At 45.1% G+C, this 20,312-nt stretch overlaps 2 protein-coding genes across 2 annotated transcripts in view; one reads left to right on the top strand and one right to left on the bottom strand.

Annotated features, from left to right (window-relative positions):
• Window positions 1–17,739, top strand: part of LOC127057522 (kinesin-like protein KIF19) — a 35,763-nt gene extending 18,024 nt beyond the window's left edge. The window contains 15 exon segments of the mRNA XM_050966282.1: window positions 556–681; window positions 1,779–1,973; window positions 4,019–4,171; window positions 4,909–5,031; window positions 5,624–5,777; window positions 7,006–7,180; window positions 9,247–9,439; window positions 10,457–10,727; window positions 10,955–11,076; window positions 12,373–12,506; window positions 13,910–14,015; window positions 15,047–15,505; window positions 15,923–16,088; window positions 16,891–16,998; window positions 17,579–17,739. Coding sequence (XP_050822239.1) covers window positions 556–681; window positions 1,779–1,973; window positions 4,019–4,171; window positions 4,909–5,031; window positions 5,624–5,777; window positions 7,006–7,180; window positions 9,247–9,439; window positions 10,457–10,727; window positions 10,955–11,076; window positions 12,373–12,506; window positions 13,910–14,015; window positions 15,047–15,505; window positions 15,923–16,088; window positions 16,891–16,998; window positions 17,579–17,655 — 2,562 coding nt within the window. The 3' untranslated portion in view covers window positions 17,656–17,739.
• Window positions 1–20,312, bottom strand: part of MRM2 (mitochondrial rRNA methyltransferase 2) — a 338,368-nt gene that overhangs the window by 102,662 nt on the left and 215,394 nt on the right. The gene's annotated exons all lie outside the window — the stretch shown is intronic.

The following is a 20,312-nucleotide window of genomic DNA, read 5'->3' as shown; positions in this document are numbered from 1 at the left end:
TATTCAGAGCAAACATTAAGAACATTCCCAGTTCGTCACATCGACATTTCTCCTTAGAGAGGCTGGTTCGCATAGAGAATAAGAACCTACTACTTTTACCGGCTAATAATTATGCCTCTGGTTTAAGTGGTAAAAGCCTGCGCTTCTAGTGCTGATAATCCCGGGCTCATTCCCTACTGGTGACTCACAGCCGGGGACAGTGACAAATGCATTGTACTCACCCTGGGTATAATTTAAGATACATAAAGGAGTTGATGAATGGCTTTTTGCCTCGGACTCCCTGTAACAAAAATGTAAAGCAGAAGTGGTATATCTGCCATTATTTCTGACAGCTCTCAGTAGTAACAGGCATTTCCTCAATCATCCATTCATGTTATCTCTGTTATCTCCTGTATCAGCCATGCACTGGAGTGGGGCTCGGCTTGCCTCTCCTCTTCTCTACCAAGCCAATGTAAAGCACAATATATTTCAAATAGCACAACATCCTTATTATTGACCTAGGGACAAAGCAGTGCAAACATACAAACTTCCTTTGCCTTTCTCTTCCACCTTCAGATTTATAACGAAGTGATCCGTGACCTCCTGAATCCATCCTCTGGATTCCTAGACCTCAGAGAGGATGCTAGGGGTAGCATCCAGATAGCAGGAATTACTGAAGTCTCCACTACAAATGCGCAGGAGGTAAATCTGAAAGAAATTCCAGGGGGAGGGAGGTGTTCAGTGCTCTAGAATAAGGATGTTTTAAGAGGCACTCACATCTACAGATTGGCATAGCCTTCCTTGATGTAAGCCATCTCATGTAACAGGATCCTACGGGGACTTACTTAATGAAGTGAGTTGCTCAGAAAGGATTAATAAGGCAGGCACAACAATAGTAGAAACCAGGATGAAATCCATAGCTAAGCAGTCAAGATTGGCTATATGGGTCAGTAATAGGCTAAGGGTATGTTTACACAGAAAAGAAAAACCCACGTCTGGCCCATGCCAGCTGACTCGGGCTGCAGGGCTTGATCTGTGGGGCTGTTCCATTGCTGTGTAGACTTCTGAGCTCTGGGACCCTCTCACCCCGCAGGGTCCTAGAGCCCGGGCTCCAGCCTGAGCACAGACATCTACATGGCAATAAAACAACCCCAACAGCCCAAGCCCCACAAGCCTGAGTCAGCTAGCATGGGCCAGTCGTGGGTGTTTCGTTGCTGTGTAGACATACCCTAAGTGATTGCCAGTTTTCTGGAAGGATAGGAAGGCCAAGGCCTATGTTCACAAGCCCTATCAAACAAAACTTTTGTAGGTAGAGAGGAGATAACTGAAACATGCTTTTGTAATTCACTGATGTGTACTGTGAGGTAGGTTATGCTAGGACTTTAACCTGACCTTTGATTTGCAGTTTTTCTAAGGTTATGCCATGCTACCAGGGTAGGGAGCATCATGTTATTGTATTCTATTGTGTCATGCAGTGTTGCCTTGCGTTGAACGTGAGACAACATGCCAAGGCCCTGTGCATCCCAGGGTAACGTATCTCAGCCCATTGTAAAGCCTCCTAAAGTGAAACCCCAATAATTATACAATTAGTAGTCAATGAGCCAAGTCATGGTCCCAGTGAGGTCAAAGGCAAAACTCCCATAGACTTCAGTGAGACACGGACTTGATCCAATGCTGGCAAACACACAGGATGGTTTATCTTGTTTGCTTACTCATTGTCACACCTCTAGGAGGCTGTCATTGAAGGAGAGAGTCATGCTATTACCTGAGAAGATCTTTAAATTTTCTGCATTGTTTAGATCATGCAGCTGTTAACAAAAGGAAACAAAGAACGCACTCAGGAACCCACTGCTGCCAACAAGACATCTTCCCGCTCACATGCAGTCCTCCAGGTCACAGTGAAACAGAAGAGTCGGGTGAAGAAAATTAATGAAGAAGTGCGGGTGGGAAGGCTTTTCATGGTTGACTTGGCAGGGTCTGAGAGAGCAGCCCAGGTATAACTTGTAGTTCATCAGCCTTTCACAAGAAAAGTCTTAATTCTTTGGCATGTCATGAAATGAGTGGATATGAAAGAGCTCACACAGTGTGTGTGTGTGTGTGTGTGTGTGTGTGTGTGTGTGTGTGTGTGTGTGTGTGTGTGTGTGTGTGTGTGTGTGTGTGTGTGTGTGTGTGTGTGTGTGTGTGTGTGTGTGAGAGAGCGCATGAGTATGTTTTACTCTCCTGGAAAAGATGACTGCATGAGTATTTGACATTTTAAAAACTGTGAGACTACAACATTTTAATTCAGGTGATGTGGGCCATGTATTCGTTAGTGCAGGAATAAACTAAATGTATTGTCCTTTGTGTGTTGTTGACGTGTAGGCCCGTACAAAGACAGCTGTGAATATTTTTTCATAGACTGCGTAGAGGAAATACAGATAAGAAATGCAGGAGATCAGAGCCAGAATGTTTCATCTGCAAAATGTGCATGATTCACTGCAAAATGTGAGAATTTGAAAATGATACCTAAAAAAAGTGGCGGCTCTTTGGAAAGAGGAGAAATGGTAGATTGGTATCATTGATGAAGAGAGTATGGATAAGTAGGTAGCTGGAAGGACAAAGGGATGGAAGCTAGAATAAATAGAACCTATGTGGAACATTGGATTGCAGGAAGGAAGAGAAGATAGAAAAGAGGACAGAAGACAATGAATTATTGGAAGGTTAGACATGTTGAATACTGCATGGACAGATGCTGTAAGACAGAAAGGATGGATGCACAAGACTGGTATGCAGTCTGTCTGAAAAGACGGATGGACTCTTAGGCAAAGGGCTCAGAATGGTAGATGGATGTCAAAAGGAAAGTGAAAATGAATTGATTGAATACGGGACTGAGTGGGAAAGAGGTGGACAAGCAGGCAGGAGAATTGAAGGCTTTGATTGCCACTTTCTTGGTACTCTTCTTTACCACTTGATGGGGATAAGTGATATTTAGATGGATGGAAGGAGATACTGAAGGAGAGGTGGCCAGATCAGTGGTTAAAGCAAAGTACTGACACTTCACAGTACTAAAGGCCACCATGACAATCTGCCAAGAGCCCAGGGACTGCACTAAACATGCATGTAAATGTACATGAAATTTTAAAACAGAAAATAACTAGACGTATAACAAGCTGTGCAATTGGCAGGATGTACACAACACACTACGCACCATGGCATTTGCCTGTGGCTTCCTGAAAGATTAATATAAATCTGTTGTTATTTGAATTAATCAGCAGTAAAAATCTACAAATGGTTAGCTTTGTCCTCACCCTGAAAATGTGTGGTGATGCTGGTGATGGGCCTTGGCTTAAGACTCCAAGGACTCCAGCAGCATCCAGGTCATGGATTCCTCTTGGTGGAAGGAAGAATTTACGAATCAGTGGGAGGATCAATGACAAGAAGGGTGGGATAAGCAGATGGCTGGATGCCGTCAGGGCACTATACTTGGTTGGACTCAGGAGACCTGGGTTCTATTCTTGGCTCACCCACTGGCCTGCTGGTGACCTTGGACAAGTCACTTCACCTCTTTGTGCCTTTGTTTCCCCATCTGTAAAATGGGTAGCGTGATGTTGACCTCTTTTGTAAAGCGCTTTGAGATCTACTGATGACAAATGCCGTATAAGTTAGGCATTATTATAATATATCAACAGAGATACACAGAAGTGATTGGCAGTAGAAGACCAGTATCGTAATGAACGGATGGAAGGATGTTTCCACAGAAAGATGTTAGATCTTCTATGTTCTGCAACCCCAATTGCAGAAAACAAGTCATCGGAGGGTGATTTTTAGTTTACTGCAAAACATCTAATGAAGACTGTGGGTCAGATTCAGTTCTGTTGTGAGATTTCAATGGACACTGTACCCACTTATGTCAGAGCTGACTAGTCCTGGTTTCCATGTAGATTTGTGAGAGAAGCTCATGCTTTGAAATGCAGATCCCGATGTTAACGTTGCATGGGTGAATCCATTCCCACAGTACAACTCTGCCTTTCTGAAATGACTTCTCTCCCTCTCCAAGCAGACTCAGAACCGAGGCAAGAGAATGAAGGAGGGAGCTCATATCAACCGCTCGCTGCTAGCTCTGGGGAACTGCATCAGTGCCTTGAGCGAGAAGGGAGGAAGTCGGGCCCAGTATGTCAATTTTCGAGACAGCAAACTGACACGCTTGTTGAAGGTACTGTATGCAACTGATTAGGAAGGGAATCGACACGCTGGGTTGCTGGCTTGTATTGGTGCACAAGTCAGATGGCACTTGAGAGCTGATCCTCATGTCCTGACCCCTTTATCTTCCTAAGTTTAGGAAATCACTCCAGGATCTTGTGTGGGATTTCAAACTCACCCAGTAATTTATTGTGACCGCATAAATAAAAAGTCAAGGTTTGGAAGTCCTGGACTATGCTAGTGCGCTGTTACTGGTAACATGGTGAACTTCAGCGGTGACTTGAGTAACCATGGCTATTTGGTGTATTTGTTTATGGATCCTAGAGTGCTTTCATTGCTTTCGGCATGAATCTCAGCCCAAGTACGTCGTGTTGATCTTACTGCTATAGCTGGTTGAAAAATATATTTAAACACACACACAATATTGAAAACAAACAAACAAATAACATTTAAAATAATGTGTAGACTTTTAAAATAAAAAATGTGAAACATTTTTGGTGTTTTGATGGAAACGGAGATTTTCCAGCAAAAATCCCAGGTAGTCAAAAAAAAGCTGTTTGTTTAAAATGTTTTGACCAGCTTTTCCTATAGCCTTTAGTTGATATCCTCCATTGGAATCTAAATGAGCATCTTAATGAGTGTTTCTTTAGGGTCTTTATGTTTTCACTTAGTATGTGTTGCCTGTTTCTTCAAACACGCCTGGCCTCTATTCTTTTAAAGCTAAACAGTGGAAATGTTGCATTCCTTTAGGACTCATTAGGGGGGAACAGCAGGACAGTTATGATTGCCCACATCAGTCCTGCCAGCATCTACTTTGAAGAATCTCGAACAACCTTGATCTATGCTTATCGAGCAAAAAACATCAAGACAAGGGTAAGCAAGCAGGCAATCCAATAGCTAAACTGGGTAGACTAAAAGCATGCCCGGGGAAAAGAAAGGTATGCTGGGGGGAAACCGAGCTGGGAAAGGAGGATACAGTGTATAGCAGGGGAGAGAAAGGGCAAGTGGTTTGCACAGCATGCGTGTTGGAAGGCTTGATGGGAGAGAGAACAAAGGCCGCCTGGTTGAAGGTGAAGAGCACAGAAGAAAGCAGTGGGGAGAAGGCCTCACAATGAGGTGAGGAGTTAGTAACATGGCGAAAGGACGGGGAAGCAAGTGTAATGGAAAGGGAGAGGACAACGTACAGTGTACGGGGTGTGGTGGAAGGAAGACAGCAATGCGCATGGCAAGAAGAAGAGGGCAGATACCATAATGGCTGAGAGGACAGCAGAAAGGAGTGAATGGAGACAGAGAAAATGGAAGGCTGATGAGTGTGGCAGAAGGAAAGGCCTGTGAGGAGAAGGTAGATAGATAACGATCTACAAACAATTATCCCATAGAATGAGGGTTACTTAATCCCTCTCACTGCCCCGAAGTGACAAAGCAGGCTGTGGGATTAATGACCATGTGTGTTCTCACCCACCAGGTAAAACGCAACCTGCTGAATGTCTCCTATCACATTGCACAGTACACCAGCATCATTTCAGATTTACGCAGGGAGATTGAGGGTCTGAAGGCAAAGATTGAAAATCAGGAAAAGGAGAAGAGTGCCATCAGCTCTGGCCTCAGGGATGTACAAGGTAGAGCTGGGAGCAGATGCTGGTCTTGTCAAGGTTCCATTTCTGTCTGTTGTGCCTCTTCGTAATCATCTTATTGATGAGAGTGATTATCATACACCCTCCATAGTGTCCCTTTCATGTGTCCTTTAAAGGCTTTCCTGCAGACGGGCTCTAGCTTTTCCACATGCTGATCATATATTTGTAGCAAACCTTTTTTTTTTTTTTTATACACTTATGATAGTATGGGTTCATCAAACTCTCCCCTCTAGTGTCCCTTTATAACATCTGAGTGGCCTTTGTCTCTTTTACAGAGGGTTTTTCAAGTCTTTTCCCTTGTCCCATTTTTACATTTACAGAGCTGCATACATTTACATTTATATGGTGCTTTTAAAAAGGTGGAAAAGGCAGCAATGTCTAGTGGTCCGAGCAGAGAACTAGCACTCAGGAAACCTGGATTCCATTCCAATCTTTACTACTGACTTGCTGTGTGACTCTGGGCAGACACTTAGCCTCTCTGTGTCTCAATTTCCTCAACTGGAAAATGAGGTTTGTCTGCCTTTGAAAAGTGCTTTGAGATCCCGTGACAACAGTCTACGTATAAGGGCAAATGATATCATGTAATTATTATTTTGCTGCCCGCACAACTCCAGGCTCTGACACTAACTGTGTCAGGCCAGAGAGCTTTGTTTCAGTTCCTGGAGTACTTTTGTTTTCAGAGTACTTTTTCAATTGATCTCACCGTGGCGAATGTTCCTTCCAATAACAGAAAATAGTAAAGGTGTCTGATAGACAAGCCCCCTTTCCCCGAAAGGCTAGTGGATCTCAGCCAGAAATATTCTGGACCATTTTCAGAGAAAACAGCTCCCAGGTAACAAGGAAGGGGAAAACAATGCAGCAGATTCTGATTTTCCCTCCCTGAGAGTGAGGTAAGTGCCCCTGCAATGCAGGCTTCTTCTCACCACTCCCTCCCAAGCAGCACCGATGAAAACTATTTTGGGCAAAGTGGCCATGATACAACATAGCACTGAAGTACATGTTGAAAGTTAATAGTCCCATTGGCTTCAAAGGACAACGCTACCACTGACCCACTGGAGTGCCGAATAACAAAGGTTCGTATCAGCCATGCCTTATAACACATGGAATGGGTGATAGCCCCCAAAGGAATCTCTTCTGGGCCTTAGCGGTCCCAGGGGGTTGTTCTGAGATGCTGGCAGATTGGAAGCAGAAGAGATGTTGTTTTCTCCCCCAGTGGAGGCACATCAGGATTCGGAGGCGTACAGCCAGCAAGAGATGAACAAGTTACGGGAGCAGCTGATAGGGGCTTTCAAGGAGCAAATGGAGATGCGCCGCAGCCTCATGGAGCTGGAGAACACCAACATTGAGCTACATATTGATACCTCCAGGCATTTGCTAACGATTGCCGAGTGAGTATGAGCACTGCATAGCTGGGTTCTTACTGATAAACACAAAGTTAATATGCAGATCCCTGCCATCCCTATGAGAAACTCTAATGTAACATAGCTGCAGCTCCCTGCCAAAGGCACACAGAGTGTGTCTACACAGTAATCAGGAGGGGTGACTGCAGCAGGTGCAAGCGTACCCAAGCTAGCTTGGATGGATCTAGCTTGCTAAAAATAGCAGTGCACTGTTGGTGATAAAAGTTAGCCACCTGAGTACAGTCTGGCTTGGGACTCTGAGGACATACTCAGGCAGGCAGCCTGTGCCACCATCCATGCCACCAAAGCTACATTGCTATTTGTAGTGAGCTAGCTCAATCAAAGCTAGCTCAGGGATGTCTACATGTGCTGCAATCCTGCCTCCCAATTGCAGTGTAGACGTAACCTACGTTTTCAGTAAGAAACAGTGTTGCAGATCTGGTTTTTGGGTTCACTGCATGCCACACACCAGTCTCATACATATGCATACAGAACAACACACGACTGTCCCTTTGGCAATTGTACTAGTGGTTAGAGGAAGTCTGTGCACAAGAGAGATTGAACTAACAAGGTGAGAACAACCTTCGAGCCTGATTATGCACAGACATGAGCATCTCCAGCAAAGTGCTCTCAATCCCTACTGCAGCACTGGGTTGTTACAGATGGAGCCTGTAAACAATGCCTCTTATCCTACAAGAAGTCAATTGTTCCCTTTATATCCTGCCTGTGTTCATTCCCCAGGGTGGGGATGGGGTTCTGCAGAGCAAGAATTTGGTGGCTTTCACTATTTCAGGGCTCTGCAGGGGGAAGAGACTCCTTTAAAAATATATACATCTGTATCTGAGTTTGTTTGGACACAAGACTTTTCTAGATAAAAGGGATAAAACATCCACGGTAGTTCAACATGGTCTTGAGGCAGGAAAGTCTCAGACCACCGGGCAGAATAACCTACTAGAGGCATAGTGATTTAATGCTGCACTATGATAGAAGGGAGATTCTGCTATCTGGACACAAGCACCAGATCCCTCCTAGCGCTTCTGAGGGGAGTGAGATAGCACGGTTCAGGTCTGGTTTCAACACACTGCAATTATCAGTTACAGTTGCAACATCAATATGTAGAAACGTAAGATGGTGTCTTTCCAAAGGGACTGGATCTCCAGCATGGGAAGTTCTGTGGCTTTTAGCTGCCATTGTGAAATGTAAGCGAAGAGTTAGACTAGTTCTTCATTCATAGAGGCTGCTTGTGGTCAAAGGTATCACTGATACAAAGTAATGATACTACCCTGAGCAGGTAGTTCTGCCAGTTTTCTCCAGCATAAAGTTTAGAGCCAAAACTGAGAGTGCAAATGGTAGATTCCCCACCGAGAACAAACAAGCAAACAAACAAAAAAACCCTTTGTCTGATCACTATCCTGGACTTGAATTTTCATTTAAATCTATGTTATCTCATCATGGCAAACCTGGATTGTTGGCCTTAACATCCTCAACTCTGGGGTATCTCACCCTGTACTTCTGCTGTGTTCTCTCCACCTTCCCATACTGCAGCTGTGCACGTTCCCATTGTAAATAGCGCTAAACCAGTCCTTGCCACTAGACAAACTGTGAGTTGTGGTAAGTTCTGAGTACGGTGCTTATTTGCCAGTCTATTCAACACCTCTGTACATTTTTATAGCACTATAAAATTCAGGTAAGTTTCAGAAAAACAATCTCCATTAGATTACGTACATCCAGTAAATATCTCTATGCAGCTGCTGCTACAGCAGCTTGTAGTGATGGCAGAGGCAGCGCTCTCTTTGTTGTTTAAACATCTCACTAGAGACTCTCTTTATATCCACCCCAGAAACTAGGAGGTTGTTTGCAGGCTACTCTACGTGATGTTCTTGACCATGGTGCTGTCAGGCTTAGTGTAGTTAGTTCAGTTGTTGCCATGCCAGCAGAAATGGGGAAAGCACCAGAAGACTGGGCAAATATGGCATTGAGTCACGGGCTAACTAGTGTTTGAGCGACAGTTGCTGGGCCCCTAGTGGTTTTGACTCTTGTATTTTTGCTGGCAGCTGGGAACGAGAGAAGACTCAGCATGCTCGGAAGTGTTATAACAAGCTGGTGAATGGAAAGGAAGATGAAAACATGGAGGAGGCAGACAGAGAAGTAGAGAGGGCAAGTTCCCCTGAACCTCATGAAGTCACTGTAGCAAGAGAGGAGATCAACATGCTGTTGGCAGAGCTGCGAAAAACAGCAACCTTAAAGGTGAGAGAGCAAGCATAAAGCACGTACCTGACCTCTCCACAGCTTGGTTCCATGCTCCAGCTGGAGTCCCAGTGTGGCTGTGATGTCAGCAGCATAGTGGGCCATCACATGGAGGCAGAGCCAGCACTGTAGACACTAGAGGACCTGAAAGAGGAAACAGAAAATGCACATGAGCAGTCAACTCTGTGCAGAGGTCCTCTAGTACCCTTTGGCCACTCAGCATATAACCCTAGTTCTGATGGATGTTGGGAGCCCTGTCTGCAGGCTGAAGCTGAGAGGTTGAGAATATGGTATCAGTATTCAGACGGCTCTATATCACAGGCTTTTGGGGCACTGCTGCACTTACTGTGATAAAACCAAGGGGAAGAGATTGTACCTGTATTTCCCCCTGGGAAGCAGAGGGATATTTGTTATGAGTCACTGAGGAGTGTTGCTTTGGGAAATTACCACACCAGTATTTAAGATGGTCATGCAGAGGTGTTTACAGAAACTTTAATATGGATAACATGGATAGTGAGTGGAGGTAGGGGCTAGGAATTATTGAGTTCCAATCCTGGTTCTGTCACTGAGTTCTTCTTACTTGGGCAAGTCACAAACTCTCTCTCTCTCTCCTTTTCCCCATCTGTAAAATGAGGATAGTCATGTTTCTGTACCTCCTTCGCAGGGGTGCTACGTGGATTCATTAGCTGGTGTTTCTAGGGTACTCCAGTAATTCTTTATGCTTAAACAGCATTTCACATTGGTAAATTCTTCAGGCTGGGGACTGTCTCCTCTTGTGTGTTCGGACATTACCTAGCCACATTGTGAGCAATACCAGAATACGTATGATCTTCACCATCACTGCTAAACAAAATGCGCCTAGGTCCCATTTCCAGGAAGAGGGAAGTGTAATCTCTTGCTGCAGATAGCTGGACCGGATCAGATACCAGAGCTGAATCTTGAGCATTTAATAAATAAATGTTACCAAACCTCAGTGCAGACCCACTGGTGCACACAAAACCTCATTTTCCTTTTCAGTCGGAGCTGGAGCAGCGCTTAGCCAATGCCAAGAAAAAAGCCTCCCAGATGGAGAAGCTGTTACCCAAACAAATCACCAGTGAAGACCAGCGAGAGGTGCTGAGGCTTCTCTGCAAGGCTCATGAGCTGGAGGTGGGGAACACGGAGTTGCAGGCAAATGCCTTGTACAAGGAGAATTTGCTGTGCCAAAAGGATTTTGTCATCCAGCGGCAGCAGCAGCACGGACTGCTCTGCGAGGAAATCATTCAGCAGCAGCAAATGCTGATCAAAGGTAAAATTCCAGCACCACTCCTGCTCTGGAGTGACAGCAGCTGATGACAAATGGGGAATATTAAAAATAATTCCATCCAGAGGCCTTCCTGCTCAGGGGCCAAATTCTGCACTGTCCTCCCTTGGCTTTCACGTAAGCGGTGGGTGCTCAGCACCTTTGAAAAATCAAGCCAGCTGTTCCTTCTGCCATGATCCCTAATGTTCTCCCTTCCCACCCCCACACTCCAGGCCGTGACATCCCTGTCCCAGAGACGCTGGGGACGCTGTATCAACTGCACTGCCGTGAACTAGAGGAGGGGACCCTGACCCGCCTGCTCCTGCTTCACTCTGTAATGTCCAGCACGCTGAGGGTAAGGCAGAGCTGAACCCAGCTCAGCGAATTCCATTCAGTGCCAGGCTAAAGGGCTTTTCTGGCTTGGGGCCTCAATAGCACATCGCATGCTGATTTGGGGAATATAATAGGTCAGTCACCATTCAGCAGATGGTCCTCTTCAGCCCACTTCCTGAGGAATGGCTAGTGTTCAGGTGTTACTTAAGTGGAGATACTCTTATTATTTAGTGGCTACACTCTTGTTTGTCTCAGAGCTTAAGGCCTAGGTCTTCTGGAGATAGAGAAGAACCAAGAGACAGCTGGAAGGGGCAGGGTATTCCCCTCAGTCCCTATCATGTTGGGTTTGAGGGATATGTATGCCCCCCTTCACTGACAACTACGACTCAGAAGATTCTGTGGCCAGGCAGTCAGTTCCTACAGCAGAGCTCTGTGGAGACAATACGTTTGGAGAACCAGGGTTACTGTGAGTAAACCTGCTTCCCCGATAACCAAAGGTGTCCATCACCTCTAAAGGCGTCCCTGTGGCCTAAAACACAGCCAGCATTCAAACCCTAGGAACTCCTGGTCAGAAGGAAAAGGGAAGACATTGCCAGTCTCTGCTCAGTTTGCAGATTTTGTGAGTATTTCTTGCGATGGTGATATTTTACTGACAACTCCTTAATGTCTTGTAATAACAGGTGGGACTCCCCAGTGGCAGCTCCTCACTTTTATTATGACTTGTCTCTAATAAGCCTGACACAGAATTGGTTTTCACTCGGAATAATAAACTTTCTGTCAATCATGCTGATATACAGAAACCAAAATTATTCCAGACATTCTCTTTAATGTTGATGCGTGATGGCAGGTTGTGGCTTTGAATCCCGAAGAAGGAAACCACACATGCTTCATCAGCCAACTTCCCTGCATTCGATTAGTAGGCTAGATCTGTTGCAAAGGCTCCAACAGTAAGTGGCCATGTGTAGGAAGCTGTGCTGTCCTGTGGATTGGTGCCTTTTGAGCCAAACAAAGCCCATTAGGTTTGTGGGCTGGAGGGTTTACAGATGCAGATGAAGTGGGGAAATCCTCTTACATGCCCCTTGCTTTCAGATTTTTCTCTTCGCTCCTTCAGTGCCAGGTCAAAGCTATGTCTCAAACATAAACGAGACATAAAACACAGGTTGTAACGAGAGATTCAAGAGAGAGGGCAGGTGGCTATTGCATTAGGAGATCTGTGTGTAAAGAAGCCGACTGAGTGAAGAGGGATTTGTACTGAAAAAAAATCTATGCTGTGTCTGCCTACAGTCCCACCAACCTCCCTTTTCTTCTGTGACCCCAGGGTGGCTCTGCTCTGAATATAGCTCAGCAGCTGGACCTAAACAAAGAGGCCAGAAAAGGGATGTCTGGCAACAGGAAGGGTCTTCCTTCTGGAGCAAAGTTTGAGCTTCCGTCTGTTGTCTTGGAGTCAGACAGGTGAATGCATTTCCATCTTTTCTGTCCAGGTGCCAATCAGGCCCATTCTCCTGGGCCTTCCAGCTCAGCAGTTAAGTTCAGAGTGCTCCTGTGCTGCTATGGCTAGAGGTCTGTCGGCACTGTCATTTTATACTATGGAACTTGCCCCTTTATCTTTTCTGAGTTGAGTTGTGTGTGGCTGGTGTAGAGACTGAGGTTATATTTTGAATGTGGCTAAAGCACCAACTATCTGCTGTTATCGGTGGGTTGAAACGAATATCTGTCTGCCACACATAACTAGGGATATAAAAGCAGCAGAGTCCTGTGGCACCTTGTAGACTAACAGACATATTGGAGCATGAGCTTTTGTGGGTGAATACCCACTTCGTCGGATGCATGTGAAGTAGGGATGTGAATCTCATGTGCCACAGGGGTTTGATATTGGTTTGAACTCCGCAGTCTTTTCATGTCCTGCCCTAGTCCTGGACTTTCCGAACATGCCATTTGCTAAGCACAGAGGTGAAAAATCTTGTAGTCTTTCGGAAACCTCTGCGCACATCCTGTCCAATTTAGTCCTTCACGGGTTCGATAACACAGATGTTCCATGAAGGGCCTAATTCTGATCCCATTGAACTAAGTGGCAAAACCCCTACTGATTTCAGTATGAGCAGGATCAGGCCCAGGAAGGTATCGTCTGACATGGAAAATATAAAATTGCAATTTATTATGCGGAGATCAAACCAATGACAGAATAAAACAGGAGTGAGAAGTGACTTGACAGACAGTACGAACAGCCAGCTGCTTGCATTGAGCTTTTTATGGGGGCTGGGCAGGGCAGAGAAAAAGGGAAACCAAGATTTTGTAGTAACATACCTCTAAGTTGAACATTGCCCAATGATGCAGAGCCCCCCAAAGTCGCTCCAATGTGAGTCCCAAGCCAGACTTGGTTCCTAGAGGCCAGATCCCCAAACAAGTGACCATGTTAAAGGAATCCCCAGAAAAGGGAGCCAGTAGGAAAGAAGTCCCTGTTGTATTGTGCAATTGGTAGGTAGCTCTGTGTTTTAGAATTTTCTCCAGGGAGTGAGTGGATGGGGTGGGGTGGGGTGGACTTCGATTCTAAACCAATCAGTGTGAAAGAGTTTAACCAATATATGTTAATGAAGCTCTTTTAAGTGGGGTCAGGGTCCTCTCTCTGTTTCCCTGAGTTCTGAAGTTCTCTTTCCACCCTGGATCTTCCCTCCCACCCCTGCTTTTAAATCAGTCCTGGTTTCCCCTACATTTTGGAGGAGTTAATCCAAACAGGTGTCTCCAAACACTCCAGAAGGGCTGACTAGCTTTCCCCTCTCTTTCTAAAAGGTCCAGTGCCTGGCTCTTGTACATGTAATTCAATCTATTCACGCCTCCGTGTGTGTGGTTTTTCACAGTGACAGCTACAGATCATCTAAAACAACACCTACTAGGAAACTGGGGAACCCAGATACCCATCTCAGCCCTACATTCTTTCGCTTGCCAAGAACCCCACTGCACCAGGTCAGTACTGGCAGGCACAGAGTTCAAGGTCTAGCTACCACAGAGAGCACTTTCCTCTGGCAAGAGCAGGGTGCACGGAGCAGTCATGGCTGCAAGTTGTATGATGCACTGAGGAGTCCAAGACTAGTTTTCTAGATGAGGACGATAAGGAATAAGGCACAGGCAGGGATTCAAGTGCCATGGGTTCTACTCCCACCTCCACGATAGACTTAGGCAACTCACCTGATCTCTAGGCAAATCACCAGCTCTCTACAGGCCTCAGTTGTCTATCTGTACAACAGGGACAGTAGTAATCCCTACCACACAGGTGGGAAGGATAAATGAATGTTCATGGAATGCTCAGTTACTCCTGCGATGAGAGTCATATAAATACCTTGATAGATACATCATCAATTTTGGGACATGGAATTGATATGACAGATGCCTCTAGATCAATAGCCAGTTCCCCTAGACCAATGTATTTTCTACTCAGCGCATCAAAGGCACAAAGTAATATTTGTACCCGTGTCTGTCTGGAGGGAGGAAGATGATGAAGTGACTCTTGCTCGGGTGTCAAACTTCTCTGACATTTGTGTTGATGACACGTTGCAATACTCACCCCAGGAATGTTGCTTGTTCCCCACAAAAGCTGAAGCTGGATGGAGTTTGGTATTTTCTGGTGCCATCTCATGTAATGATGCCTTTGTAAAATTCTTTTAAGAATCTAATCACGTATGATTCCTTTGGGGCTAATTTGTGGACACTTTGGGAGAGACTATGACATGGCCTAATACCTGAGCATAGGACCAAGAAGCAGTTACTCCTGGTTCTAATTCCAAGGCTGACTCCTTTTGTAACGTTGAGTATTTCCCTTACTCTCTTAACCTCAGTTTCCCTGTCTGCAAAAATGGATAAACTGACATCTACCATCTTGTCTAGAGTGTGATAGTGATTGATTAATGTTTCTAACATGCTTGGAAGATGAAAAACGCCTTAAGTGTTAAGTAAAAAGCAAATCCTGAGTTGTCTCATTCCATGGCTTTGATTTTTAGCAGAAACCAACTGGTGTTGCTGTAAGAAAGATGACCTCCAAGCTATGTTCCCCCACTTCCCTGGACTTAAATAGGAGAAAGTCAGCTGCAGAGATCGCTCTTGCGCCACTGAGTCTGGAGGCCCTGACAGAGATTGCTGTTAGCACCAAAAGCATCTCCCGCATTGCAGCCAGTCGGCGTTCCAGAGCCCGACATAGAGACCATGGGAGTGAACTCACCTCAGGGCATTTCTTTGAGGAGGATATATTGGAGCCGAAATATCTGCAGTCCAGCTTCACTCCAGAGCCTCATGTGAAAGACACTGTGAGTATTGAGAGCCTCTCAGCAGAGTCTCAGAGAAAGGAGCAGCTGCACTACGCAGCCAGGAGAGAACTGAAGAAGGATCAAGAACGAGAGAAATCAGTTGAGAGGAAAGCCAGGAAGAAAAGATCTCGTTCCCTTGAACCAACCTCACAAAAGGTAGACACTTTGTATGTTCCTTCGGGGGGATGGGTAGATCAGGAGGTAGAGACCAGGTGGAGGACTTAGCAGAGGTGGTTTTGGAGGCAGTAGTGAAAGGAAGCCATTGGGGATAGGTGCAGCAGCAGACAGAGGTGGGTGGGGAAACAGGCCACATACAGTAGTGCCAGAGGATAAAGCTATGTCCAAGGATGGAGGGAGCACTCAGCTATAACACAGATAATGTTTTGAATAACTCACGCTGACACATCACACATTCCCAACACCACTTCTGTCCCCTTCCTAAAGGGCAGCCTGAGCCAAAGAGACTGACAAGGGAGTGAGGGAACCTGTTTTGGTGTAATGTGGCCCATGGTCAGAGAATAGAATCTGAATTGGAAGGTTTAAGTCAACAGCATCCTTGATGGTGTCTTTCAGATCTCGAAAGCAAAGCATCGGACTCCCTCGAGCCACAATATGGACAATGTTTCTGAGGACCAGCTGCCCCGAGCTAAACTTCACCAGCCGTTGAAGATCAAGAGCAATTTATCCCATGCCACTCCTGCCGCCACAAAGGTCAAATTCCCCATCAGTCACCATACAGGTAGGACCCAAGGTTCCTGATGTGACTCCATCTGTATGGCTGCAACATGTGGCTTAGTCTCTGAGAAACAAGCCACAGCAGAGGTTTATGCTGAAAATGAACTTATCTAAGGAGCCTTATACTTACGCACAAAAACTGTGTTTTCAGGTAGACTTGATGGCTCCTGATGAGTAATGGGATTTCGGAAGCATTTCCTCTAGAAGTGGCTGGCTCAAATATGTCCCTATACCTTAGTGACCAAAAGTTATCATCGCACTTCTGTTCAGTGTCGTATATGAAACAAGTTATTGGTTTCTGATCAGTGCCCAGCAGACAGGTGTCCACAACTGAAACTGGCTGGCCTCCATTTCGGCATCCTCAGCAGAGGCCAAAGACTGAATAAGCCTGTTGTATAACCATCTCACAGCCCAAGGGCTAGCCAGTCCAGGTCAGCCTTGAGGCACATTGTGCTCGGACTGCTACACCCAATCTGTGGCTGAACACAGAGGACTTCAGGGTGAGATTTTCAAAGTTGGTTAGGGGAACTGGATGCCCAATTTCCATTAAATTCTAAGTGGAGTAAGGCATTCAGATCCCTGTGGAGACTTTGAAAGTTTCAGTTCCCACCCTGGTCCCTTCCACCACTGTTAAATTCTTTCCTTTTTTAAGTCTGTTTCCCAAAGATAGATACTGTTAACCTTTCATTTATTTCAGCTGGTGCATTGGTGAATTCTATACTGAATGGTCATTGCTTGCTACATACGCTGTGTTCCTTTCCTACTGTTTCTAGTAAAGGTCTCTGTCTCTCTCTCATGCTATCAAGAAGAGAATCCATTACAGGTGCTGGAAATAAGCAACACTCCCCCAAGCACCGTTCAGCAGAGCAATGCAGGTCAGACCAGAGGCCAGGTCCTACAAAAGCGGGTCAAAGGTCAGTATGGAAGACATCAATATTCCGCTATTAAATACTTCCTTATGACGCTTGCTTTGTAGTAGGCCTAGATGAATGCATTGTAGGTGCCACACAAGCTGCATGCTTGGAAATGCAATCCTGTGAGTATGTCTCTTACAGCCAAACTTTTAAACCACATGCTTCAGCAGATAACTCACAACATTCCAAACATCTGTTACATTCCTCCTTCCCTTTGGCCAAAACTAACTCCTTTGCGGGGAGAGGAGAACAGTTTCAGATGTGTTCACAATCCCCGTCTGATCCATGTAGGAAGCACTGCAGTAATATGAACTAGCTGTATGAGAATGTGCTCCTGCTATTTAATGCCTTGCACTAAGATTCTCTCAAGCGCTTAAGGAACTGAATGAAAAGCTGGCTTTCCATCTGGCCCCAAAACTACCTGTATCTCTTTCCAGCTCTGACCAATTCTGAGAGTGCCTCGTGCCGATCAGTGAAGCTTAAGGCTTAGTGCTTCCTTTACTCTGGGACACTGACTGAGGCAAGACACTTCTCCTATAATATGATGATAAAAAACATCTCAATCTTCCTTCGCACGTAGGGCCCTTAGATGGTGCCAGCAACCAGCCGAAGAACCAACCGATCACAAGCTTCAAGAACCTGCCGAGGTCAAAATAAAATCACCAGGGAGAGCAAGATTCCATCTGTTCTCGAGGGACCAGGACTACAGGAGTACTAAAAAGTAGGGAGGCTTTTTCTTAAGACGCATTTTAAGCAGTATGCTCTGAGGCTGGGAAGTGGAAGAGGAGGTGCTGCATTGGTGCTTCCTCCACAGCCTCTCTACAGGTTTTTTTTTTTTTTTTTTTTTTTTTTTTTGCACTGTGCTCCAGCTGTTAGTTTCCTTTAAGATGAACTGTGGGTTCTTTTGTTAATAACATGCAAAAGAAAAGGAAACTCCATTTGTCCATCAGCACTCTTAGTCCAGGAGACAGCAGTATGGAGTCCACCATGTGGGATTCTGCATGTAGCACATCCTCTCTTTTCTGTGGAAACCTCCCACACATGTGAGGGTGTGTGGGAGGCTATTTAATTATTAAAAGAAATTGCAGACTCTTTTGAAGTAGCCCCTGCCCCCTTCTTAGAGGTTTATACACATTGTCTTGGAGCTGGAAAAGGTGAAGCCTATCTGGAATGCTGCTCAGCTGAGCGAATGTTTGGCAGTGGGAGCAGCCAGCGGCGTTCTAAGCGCTTGGCCATGTGCAGAGCATTTCAGATCTGATAGGAGTGTGAAAAAGAGGTTTGGTGGCTGGCAGAGACTTTGTTATGAGCTGGGTTGGAGGTGAACAAAGGCAATGTGTTTTTCTTCTTAAAAACCAAACCCCTCTTTCCAGCAGTTCTCCCCCTGGTTTCTTGGAGGGACATGCATTTTGTAAATCAATACTAGACTTACCATTTTCCTTTCTTGGCCCTGTTATTTTCTTCACGTTGCAAATAAAGTGGCACAGAGTAGCCATTCCATTGAATAAATGTTGCCTTTATTTCCCCAGTATGAACAACTTCTCTCCACACCCACTTTGCCACCTGCTTGGTAGTCAGTGCAAGCATGTAAGGAAATGTCATCTTTGTGACTTCATTCAGTTTCAAGGGGGATGTAAATTATGAAGGGTCTTTGTGCAGCTAAAGCACAGGACAGTGGAGTCAGGATGCTTAGATACTGTCCCCAATTCGACCACTAATTTACTGTGCAACATTAAGCATGTCACTTAACCACTCTGGCCCTCTGTTTCCACATCTGTCCACTAGGGATAGTAATAATCCACTACTTCACCTTGGATTGGGAGGCTTGATTTGAGATTCTTGAATGGAATGCAATACAAGTGCAAAGTATGTATTATGAAGAATTATTCACTATTTCAATAGAATGTAATAAGGGCTGATGGACACTCCTCTTTGAGTTCTGCTAAAGAGCAGAAAGCCTGATGAGTCACACTGTAGACAAGAGGAGACAGGAGAACTTGCAAAGAAATAAAAAGCACACCTAGATAAAATAAGCACAGACCATGTGAAAATAAACCCGTTCCAGCAGGCCTTGAGCCAGTCTTCTATTTACAGGACACTATGTGAACCAGATGAGAGCAAGAAACTTAGTGAGATGGAATACCACGAATGTGTACATCTCTGCTAAATACCTTTGGGCTGATTCACTCTGAAAAGTCAGTGTTCAGAAGCTAGATCCTATTCCCCTCCCAGGCTGCTACTTTGAATCCTGACACTAAGGCACTGGTTTGTGGACATAACTCAGACTGGAGGTTTCGCATTTGGAAACAAATGGAACCTGATGTTAATTTTCCAGGGACACCACCCAGCTGAAGATGAATCGGAGCCATTGTATGCAATGTTTTTTAATCATTTTCCTGTATTTAAAATCCGCAAGTTAAAAAAATATGAATGTAGAGATTTGAGAAAGACGACCTCAGACACTTGAAGTCAGTAACTCGGTGTTGCTGCTCTGCACTCCAAAGAGTCAGTCTCCCATCTCTTAAAGCGGAGTGTCTGTATCATAGGAGAGAGGGAAAGGGCACTAATGTTCAGAACGCAGATGAAGGACATTGCCACTGACCTGGAATGACGGACTCTCTTGTTCTTGCCTTTTAAATGTGAGGAAAGAGACAAGAATTTAAACTCCTCTAGGCCTTTTGTGTGATAACTTTTAGGTGTATTAAATTAGGGGAGCTCAAACTTCACCCACCTAAGGTTCACATAATTGACAACTTGTTGAAAGCCCAACGGCTGCACTGAATTTGCACAAATGGGATAGCTTGTAGCTGCCTTCATCTTCACAGGAGGTGCAGCAGGCAGAGATCACAGGTCTCACCATGCAAATTTGCACAGCCGAGATGCCTACCTCTGAGCAGGTCACTTCTAAGTGGCCTCTCTCCCCTAAAGCACAGAACCAAAGCACCAGCCTGCAACAGAAAGATACCCTGCTGCACGACTGGTCTTTCCTGTCAGTTCATCTCTAGGCACCCGGCACTCCACAATCCACACAAAACTAAATATTTGCACAAAATAACCTTGCCTAAATTATTTTTTCTCCTTCAAGATGGTTACAAAATCAATAACCAATTCAACAATGATTTTTAGGTTAACACAACTACTAACAAGTTTTCCTACTACCAGTAATTGGTTGGAACATAGTTTTACAGTGCAATGGGTTTCCCATACGTCTTTTAAGAGAACTAAGATTCTCTTTTAATTGTTATACCCATATTCGTCTAGCTTTGGCTGCTTGAGAGGAGAATATGAGCAATCCTTGGCTTCCCATTTTCCACAAA

Source organism: Gopherus flavomarginatus, chromosome 9 (assembly GCF_025201925.1).
Source record: "Gopherus flavomarginatus isolate rGopFla2 chromosome 9, rGopFla2.mat.asm, whole genome shotgun sequence".
Lineage (NCBI taxonomy): Eukaryota > Metazoa > Chordata > Testudines > Testudinidae > Gopherus > Gopherus flavomarginatus.
Note: the sequence above shows the minus strand (reverse complement) of the source record. Positions and strands in the feature narration are given on the sequence as shown.